Raw genomic sequence first — 9,773 nt, forward strand, 5'->3', positions numbered from 1 at the left:
AGGTTTTATGATTTTGTATAAATTGTCTCACTGTAAGGTTGCTGCTCCACCTCTCAACAAAGAAACAAAAATGCGTAATGTGCATAAGATAGAACGATTAGGGGAGATGTAACTCACTGACGGGACTCAGTGTTGCTGTTGTGTTGGTGGTGTGTGGCGATCCGTGTGACTAGGTGTTCCGCCGGTTGAGTGTGTGTTGAAGATGTTATGCGACCGAATATCATCTCTATACAGATACCATCTGTATTAAGCCGCTAACGTATTGATGGAGTAAGCTCCTCCCACTTTCCCTAATATCCTTCTTACTTTCTATCTCTTTATTTTTTTTTTCTCTCTTGTCATCGGAGCCCTCACTCCCTATTCACCTCCTCCTCATCTCATCCTCCATCCCCTTCCCTCCTCATTCTATCTCCTTCATGGGTTCACTCTGTGCTCTGCTTCTCAGAAGCTGACCGGAGGCATCTCTGTCACCCTCTCATTATGGTCATGAGACTTTGACCACATGTTTCACTGAAGTGAGGCCGCCCTGCTTCCGCTAATTCCGCCAGCTCTTCTAGAGAGATGTTTCACATAATGGAATTAAATCTACTACAGCTGCAGTGGGAAGAGAGCAGGGGGCGGGGAAAAGAGACAGAGAGAAGGGAGAGACGCGAGCCCTAAATAATGGACATGGCTAACTAATTCAACACACACATACATTATATACACATTTCTTATCGTTAGTTGTTTATCTTAACTTTCTATATCCAGACTCATCACATCCACGACACTAAGACACATGCTTTACATAATTACTTTATTAAACTTGTCATTTAGACTTGTATTTCGACATGCTACACATCAATCACACAAACGGTTAGTTATTAGGGAGGGGTGGTTGTGTGTTCTTGTTAAAGGATATAGGTATAGAAGTGAGAGAGGGATTGTCGTAGGATTTACTTAGGGTCTCAGCTCTCATATGCTAGGTACTCTCCAGGCTTCTAATTTAATAAGACGCATGGCTCGGCATGCCAGGCCGCTTTTGCTGTCGCTTACTTTTGTACTAGGCGCATGCTCAATAGTACATAGCCTAATGTGTCCCTCTCTCAGATTTTTCACCTTTGGTTGTTGTGAGTCGCTCTTCAGCTTCGTCAGCAGCAAAAACGAAATTGTGTCCATATTAAGAGCAGGCCAAGGAACTGATTTCTGGTGCTAACATGTTGCGCTGCAGGGCGAGGAGAGAGGGTGTCCTAACAGCCTTTTTGAGGCTGCGCCTGTGTGAGCGGCTGCAAAGACTGGGTGGGATATGCTTTTGAAAAGCCTTCTGCTGAGCTGAAGCTGTAATTGCCTCAGCTCTTCTCTGTCTCCTTTCTTTAAACACACACACATATACGTGTGTGTGTGTGTGTGTGTGTGGTGTAATTGTATGTTTATGTATGTGTGTGTGTGTGTGTGTGTGGTGTATAAGTATATGTATATTTATGTGTGGTGTATATATATATATATATATATATATATATATATATATATAAATAGTATATATATAATATATATGTATGATATATATATATACTTTACATACCCACACACACACACAACACACACCACACACACACACACACAGTAATCCTACTTCATTTTTTTCCTAGCATTTGTCCTAGTGAGTGGGCTGCAACTCAGTGGATTACATTATCATGCTTGGAGACCCCCCCCCTCTCCCCCCTGTTAAGGAATATCTTCAAGACATAGCCAGAGTCTGTTTTCTTTTATGCTACCCTCAGGGCGAGCTCATTCTGGGAGGGTCTTCCCCCTCCACCTCCAACCCACCGCCAGTCATGAGCTACAGTTGAAGGGACGCGGGGTGCTCATGTAGAACACTGTAGTCATTGTGCAGAGAGGAGGAAGGGGTCTCTGCTGATTGATGGGACCCGGGCTCCCATCTCCTGCACCTCGCTCAGTTATCAGAGGAATGTCATTACCTCGGCAGCTCTGTGGGCCGTGGATGCTTTACAGCCACACCGACACACTTTTTGGAAAGGCGCTGGCGCACACCCATGTTGTAATCTCACCTTGTAACTGTTGAGTGGTATCTCCTGCCTCTGCCTATCTTCCCTAAGTTTGTCTGTGTGTGTGTGTGTCTGCTGTCTGGCCTGGCTTGTAGTCTAAAGAATGCAGTGAGAGAAACACAGAGATGAGCTAACAAACCTTTTGCTTGTGTAAACTGAGAGCTGTTAGTCTCTTCTCTCTCTTTCCCCTCCCTCTGTTTTCCTGTTTCTCAGCCTCCCCAGCGAGCGGAAACTCTAATTTGAGCCACATTTTCTCTCTGAGCTTTGGAGAGGAGCGCAGGCCAGAGAGGAAGTGAGAAGTTAGAAGGAAGTTGAATCATTGTGCGGGGCTCTGTCAGTCGGACTTTCTGGCAGTTTCCGTCCCTTGCGCCTTCTTTCCAACTCCCGCTTCTTTTCTCCAAACCACCGTTTACTGTCCCCCCCGCCCCCGACCAGAAAAACAAAAGACACAATCATAATTTGGACAACGGCGAGAGAGTCGTCAATGTCACATTTTCTTGTAAGGCTGTTCACTCCTCTTTGTTTTCCTGTGTCTTCTGCCATGAAGGATTGCTAAGGAGGAAGTGAGCATTGGTCTGGGCTTGATCAAGACTAGCCAGTGCTGTAAACATGTTGGCAGAGAGTGAAAGTAGAAGAGTTTACAGCACACCCTTCTCAATTGAACCTAATGTATTATTACTTTAATTATCGATTGATGTCCATGTTATTTTCTTGATTAATTGAATTGTTTGGTCCATAGTAGAGCTGCAACGATTAGTCAATTGACAGAAAATGAATCAGCAACTATTTTGTCAATTGAAATTGAAATTTGTTTGTTTAAAGCAATAATCCTAAACATTTGCTGGTTACAGCTTTTTACATGTGAGGGTAATGCATTTCTCTGTCATACTTTATAGTTAACTCTGTGTCTTTTTGTTTCTGACCGTTTGATGGACAGAAGACATTTAAACATGTTACCTTGGGCTGTGGGAAATTGTAACAGGCATTTCTCACAATTCTGTGGCATTTTATCGACATAATTATTATGATATAAGAAAATAATTGGGAGGTTAACGTATAATGAAAATATTTGCAGCCCTGCTCTATTGAATTTCAACAAATAGCAAAAAATCTGGTTAATAAAGTCTACTAGCATACATTCACAAGAAAAGCTGAAACCAGTATTTTTTGTTGTTGCAGTTTTTGCTTACAAAAGGCTGAAGGAACAAATCTGTCATCAAACAGTTGCAGATTCACTTTCAACCAACCATGTCACTTATGGTCTCATTTCCTTATTTGAATGGTTTGGGTTGTTGTCTGAAAGTAATATCCCTCTATTAAGAACTGAATTAGTTTGTGTTGGCTTCAGGAATATGTATCCTAAGTTATTTTAGTGCTTGTAATGAGTAGAGGTGGTCATTGAACCTCATTGCTTTGTCACTGAATGAAATGTAGCACTGAGTATCAAAATGATGAGATGCTGAAAGCTGACATTATAGGTCTGGTCAGTTTTATAAGCATGTTTACTTATTTTTTGTTTGGTTAGTTACTTATTTTAAATCCTAGTTTTGCCATATTGAATATTGAGATATTAGTACTGAAGGGAGAACCAGAGTAGAGGTTAAGAAAATGTGTTTAAGTGAAAAAACTTTGCTGTCCGTAAAGATATTTTTACAGATAAAAATGCTGCAACAGGAATTTTAGTGAGATAATCATTCCAATATTGCTGTAGTGATTAATAGGTACACAAATATCAATAGACCTAGCTTGATTCACAAAAAAGTAAATTATTGCTGGAATTAATACAACCACCAGTTTGTTTTACTATCCAAATTCTACCTGGTGATGCCCCTGACAGTAATGCTGTAAAAACCAAACGCAGCACCGGGCCTCCATCACAGAGACTGATGGCTGCCTGCGTTTGATGTCTCCGGCGGCTGAAGTTGAAAGAGCTTTGCACGTTTCCTGTGCAGCCATCAGTCAGCCATGTTAGCAGCTTGATTGAAGCCTGTCGTCTTAAAAGGCAGCCCCGCTGAAGAATACTCCAACTCACTCTCGCGTTCCCTGTAGTTTGTTTGACTCACTCTTTCTGACTGCACGTGGTGTCATTACATTTAATGTCAATGCCTCAAACTAGGCCATACGGCTGAGGGTTGCCATGTTACATCACATGTCTGGTGAGTGACACATTGTTGGTTTACTGCCACCGGGTGCTTTCTGAGAGTCTACTCACCAATGATGGCATGGCTGTTGCTAAATAGTAATTAGGCTACCTTGCTGTAATTGCAACTTACAGTACGATAGGGACTCGCTTAAAATATTAAAATACATTTTTGCGAGTCATTTCACTGCCGCTGAACTTGTCCCATAGCATCGGGGATGTTCAGACACTGTCAGACAGCCTGACGCGGGGTGTTGTCATCCACAGAGGAAGAGCCCTGGAATGGAGGGAAGCCGAGGGGTCGAAAGGGCCCTGGTAGACAATGGACAGCCAGCCAGCGTAGGGAGGCCAGAGTTAAAAAACATGACTAGTTCCTGTCTGTCACTGGCAGCCAAACAAACTCCGCCGACACTTTCTTCTCCTCCTACTGGTGCGCCTCATCTGTAAACAAAAAGTGAAGTTTTTGGAGGGGCTTAACATATTCGTGTTAATGCCTTTTTGTCATTGTTTGCGGTGATTAACGGCCATCTGACGCAACGTGATTTCCTTCCTCTGCATCCTTCTCTCAGGAAATTCACAGGAAAAAGCATCTGACGCTGAAACAAAAAGTTTCCAGCACACTGTACTATTTAATTCTCTTCTGTCTTGAAGACCCCTTCCCAGGTAGCAGTAGCGACATGGTTTGTTGGTTTCACAGGAAATGCTCAGCTACCACATCTGCAACCACACATGCAACATTCATGCGGTTGGGAGTGTTCAGGGTTAATTTCAGGTGGAAAGATCAAGTATAGATACTGAGATGTGGACTGTGCTTCTCTTTTCGCTTGGGAGGAGTCTTTTGGGTAGTTTTTCCCCTTCTGCTGTCTACTATTACTGCATATGTTCATGCCAGTCATTGTGGGGTTAGTTACTTGTTTGTGTGCAGGATTCTTTACCTCTTTTTGGCAGCAAATTGGCAAACTACCTGTTTACGTTTGAGTCAGTACTACCCGTACTCACGAGGTTGTGTTGTGGTAAAGGTTGCAGGTCTGCACAGTACTGTGGACTGCTGGTAAGATGGACTGCGCCACAATTGAAGATTTCCAGCTTCAGTCCTAATAACCAGTGACGTGTCTCTTCCAACAACTATGAGTCCTGTCTGAAAGCTTGACCTCAGACTGCAAAGTCACTGTAACTGTAACTTTTATGCCATACGCTGTGTGTTTTAGATAAGAAGATATCTGGTTGCCATACGCATGGACATCCAAATGAAGAAGGAAACAAAACAAGAAATATTGCACTAAATTCAGCTAGCTCTTTCTCAAGCTGATCAGGAATATATCAACAATCTTAAGTTTTGTTTTAATGAGACACACAAAGTCTTTCTACATACTTTTTTAGATATATGGCTTGTTATTTTATGCTCATTACTCGTGTATTTTGCATTTCATACACAAGAAAGTCCCTTTCTATCTGTGTTTCCTACAAACATTAAACCTCTTGTCAATGCCAGAATGCCACTGGACATGCCTTATAGAAGTCTGCATATTTAAATCACCAAAGATTGTCCCCCTAGTTCGGCTTAATTAAACTCACAAGCCTGGTAGTGTCCACCATTGAAGACGTGTGTTGGTGTGAAAGCCTGGTAAATGTAAGAGCCTCTGTGCAATTGTAAAAGGAAGCACAAACTCACTGTTGTTCTTTCCTGCCACACAAGGCATTCTCAGCAATGAACCTACAACAGCACGACAGATGGGCCCCTTTAGAGAAGCAGATGCCCTCAATAACCCCTTATCTTCTCCCACTATCATTCACCTATAGCTGTGTAGGCAAATCCCAACTTCCCTTTATTAGCCAAGGCTTAGATTGAGCATCTAGTCAAATGCAGTGTTCTTGGGCTCTCTGCTTTTTTAATGCAAAGTGTTCGTGTGAGTGTAGCAGGAAGCAGCAAATTAAAATCCCAGACAAAGGACACTGATAAGGGCTGTGTTACCTGGCCACAGAGATAAAATATTAAGCTCTCGGTTGTGTCTGTTCTCGGCTGGTGCTGAAAGATACTTTATTTATGCAGGGTTTGACCCCTAACCTTTGTTTGGAGCTAACTAGGTCATTTCCAACCGTGCGCAGAATACATCCTGGGGCTTGCACCTGCACGAACATGTTCTCTTCCTCATGTGATATTTTAGCTGTAGATTCTGTCTGTGTCATTTTTGGATCATTTTTTAAAAAAAATGAAGAGGAGAGAGTCATTTGGTGTTGTGTGTGCTTTTATGAGACCCAGGTTTTGTGGCTTTCTCTTATAGATTTATAGATGATGTGTCTTTTTGCAGTCCTCCCTTTTGAGTTGCACTTCACTGAGACATAACTAGACCTAACCTCCACGTACCGACATCAGCTCTTAACACCCTGTCTGGAGTCTGTAGTTATGTGCAGTCGTGTGACTAATAACAGGGTCTACCTGGAAGCAATTTGACGTTGGACTCTCAGCACTACCATGAAATTTGTCTGCACTCCTTGAGTCACGGACACTTTTCAGTAACAATTTATCTGCGGTAAAACATTCAGTACGGCGTTGTGACAAATTAGTCACGTTCCTTGCTCAATAAACAAACACACACACACCACAACACACAACACAGCACGCAGCACACACGACCACACACACACACACACGATCATCCCAGCACAATTCTAGAGACTACACCCTGCTTTCCTCTATAATTTCACCTAGCTGATTTTGGATTATGCAAGCAGTAGCCTTGCAAACGTAATCAGAAATAGTCTCTACTTTGGTCTGCTCACAGTGTCTGGTATCAGTGGTCTGTCTCAGCTTTAGTCTGGCTTGCCTACATCATCAGGTAGGCCATAGATCTGTGATAATAACAGTTCTGTAGTGTTAGCTCTGCAAGAACTAGCAAAATGGTGGGCTGCTCCTGTCCCTTGTTTTTGAAAGTAATGTATAGAGAGAGATCGAGCTTTGACTGTTAGAGCTGCTTTCTAGTTGCTCGGAAAGTTGGAAGAAGGTGTGATCTCGCCACTGCGTCCACTGCTAGTTACACATGTGCTTCGTACAACTGTTAGCATGCCAGGCTGCCAAGTGGAAATTCTTGTCCCGTAAGTCGTTGACCACAGGCCTGCCAAAGCTCGGCCTCCGGGCTCCATAGCCCAGGAAAGGGCTAAAGGGCCTGGTAATCCCCCTTCTGTCAGCCTCTGGGCTGTTTAGAGATGGCGCAACTGAGTGCAGGGCTTGCACGTTGCCAAGAGGTTGACTGCATTCATGATAAAATTCACCCTGTTTGACATTTAGCCTGCAAACAGAAAGGAAAAGCTAGTGCTGTGCTCGACCACAGTTGATAAAGTCTGCATAAATGCAAAAATGCCCCTTTTAATCATCGCTGCTGTACAGTGAAGTCAAATGGTCAGCTCAGTGGGGTGCTTGGAGCGTAATGGGGTTGGGAGGGAGTGGGGGAGTGGAGAGTTAGGGTTGGCAGAGGGGAGGAAGGAGAGGGAGTGTTGGCAAAAGTGGAGTGGAGTTTGGTATCCAGCTGCTGTGCTAGCAAGGCCGCAGGTGTCGGGTCAGCCGAGGTGATTAGCGCAATGTGATTAGCAACAATGAAATGTGACTGAGCCCTTTTTCCCAGAGTTCAGTGTAGTCTGCAATTTATGTCAGTGTTAGGTGGCAGCACTTTGATAGACTACTGTACATTCTTTAGTTTCCGCAGGATTTATCGGCCCATGCCAAAACACGTTTTCATCCCACTCTGATTTTTCTTTTTCAACCACACCAGCGTTGCTTTTTTGTTTCCTCAGCACCTAGGCCTAATCCCAAAGAATGTATTTGGATTTGGAGTGTGGGGGGTTAGGGCACTGTAATGTGGTAAAGGAATGATTTTTAGCCCTGCTTACCCACCCTCCCTGTATTTCAGCACAAAACCTAATGCTTATTATCGCTGCCTGGTATTTGTCTGGGTTTTTTTCTCCTCCCTCAAATTTCAGAGGTGTTTTTTAGTAGTGTGTGCGTGTGTGTGCGTGGTTTTTGTTTTTCTGTTGAGACTTGTTCCACATGAGTGGAAGGATGTGAAAATTTAAATTCCAGGCACATATTTTAGAAAAAAGGTCACTTAAGTTAATTCACAGAAAAAGACCTAGAGGCCTGTGTGTGTCTGCTAATTCATGATGTCAGTTGCCTTCTAATTAAGTTTCTGACCTTAACCCACTGGACTTAATTTTAGTGTACATGAGAAAACGTTTTTTTCTCTGTAAACTCTTACACCTTTCCCTGATTATTTTCTCTAGGAATTGGGAAGGTGAAGAGCAGGAAGGGGGGAGTGAGAGACACAGCCTCCAACGCAGACACAGACATGTGCACAGATAACGGCGAGCGGCTGTACGACCTCAACCTGCCCGCCCTCGTCAAGTTCAGCTACTCAGCAGAGCGCGAGGACGAGCTGTCTCTGGTGAAAGGCACGCGGGTGGTGGTGATGGAGAAGTGCAGCGACGGCTGGTGGCGCGGCAGCTACAACGGACGCTCTGGCTGGTTTCCGTCCAACTACGTGACGGAGGACATGGATGGGACAGCGGGGGGAGTTGGTATGGGCGGGCTCGGAGACCCACCCGGATCGCTGACAGAGAAGCTGGCGGCCGTGATGAACAGCACCACGAACGGGAACCGAGTGCTGCACACGGTTCAGGCGCTGTACCCTTTCGGCTCGGGCAACGACGAGGAGCTAAACTTTGAGAAAGGCGAGGTGATGGAGGTCGTGGAGAAGCCGGAGAACGACCCCGAGTGGTGGAAGTGTCGCAAAGCGGACGGACAGCTGGGCTTGGTGCCTAAAAACTACGTCACTGTGCTGGACTCCACCTCCCATAAACCCACAGCGGGGCCTGCTGGGCCACCCACGCCTGACTGTGACTACATCTCGCCCTCAGGCAGCGGGCGGTTCGCGGGGAAGGAGTGGTACTACGGCAAGGTGACGCGCCACCAGGCGGAGGTGGCCCTCAACCAGAGAGGCATAGAGGGAGACTTCCTCATCCGAGACAGCGAGTCATCGGTCAGTAGCCTACAGCTGTTTACCAGACTGTCTTTGATTTGTTGTACGTGGTTTACAGCATTAAGTCACACTGTGTGGGCTGTTTTAAGACGAGAGTTAAAGATTATGTTATTAAAATATTTGCTGCTACGAGCCAATCAGAATACTACATGAGATGACATTTTGTGAGCATTTGTGAGTGTCAGCGCTATAGCCAAAGCTTCATTTTTCTGCATTTAAAAGACAAGCGGAACGCCGATAATAAAACGATGCATTTTCCTTTTTCTTTCTACAGCCAAACGACTTCTCCATCTCCCTGAAGGCGCAGAGCAAGAACAAGCATTTCAAAGTGCAGCTGAAGGAAAACCTTTACTGCATTGGACAGCGCAAGTTCAACTCTATGGAAGAGCTTGTTGAACACTACAAAAAGGCCCCCATCTTCACCAGTGAGCAGGGAGACAAACTGTACCTGATCAAGGCCCTGGCTGCCTCCTGATCCCTCTCTGTCACACACACACACACACACACACACACACACACACACACACACACACCCACTTACATACAAACACACACACG

General features: G+C 44.6%; 1 protein-coding gene across 2 annotated transcripts in view; it reads left to right on the forward strand.

Moving 5' to 3' along the window:
• The window catches only part of nck1b (NCK adaptor protein 1b), a 22,861-nt gene extending 13,109 nt beyond the window's left edge, over nucleotides 1-9,752 (forward strand). For both annotated transcript variants that reach the window (XM_035654398.1, XM_035654405.1), the window contains exons 4-5: nucleotides 8,461-9,215; nucleotides 9,490-9,752. In XM_035654398.1, coding sequence (XP_035510291.1) covers nucleotides 8,461-9,215; nucleotides 9,490-9,690 — 956 coding nt within the window. In that variant the 3' untranslated portion in view covers nucleotides 9,691-9,752. The remainder of the gene's footprint in view (nucleotides 1-8,460; nucleotides 9,216-9,489) is intronic.
• The last annotated feature ends 21 nt before the right edge of the window (nucleotides 9,753-9,773 follow it).

The sequence above is a fragment of the Morone saxatilis genome, unplaced genomic scaffold, assembly GCF_004916995.1.
Source record: "Morone saxatilis isolate NCDOM2014 unplaced genomic scaffold, NCSU_SB_2.0 Contig0, whole genome shotgun sequence".
NCBI lineage: Eukaryota > Metazoa > Chordata > Actinopteri > Moronidae > Morone > Morone saxatilis.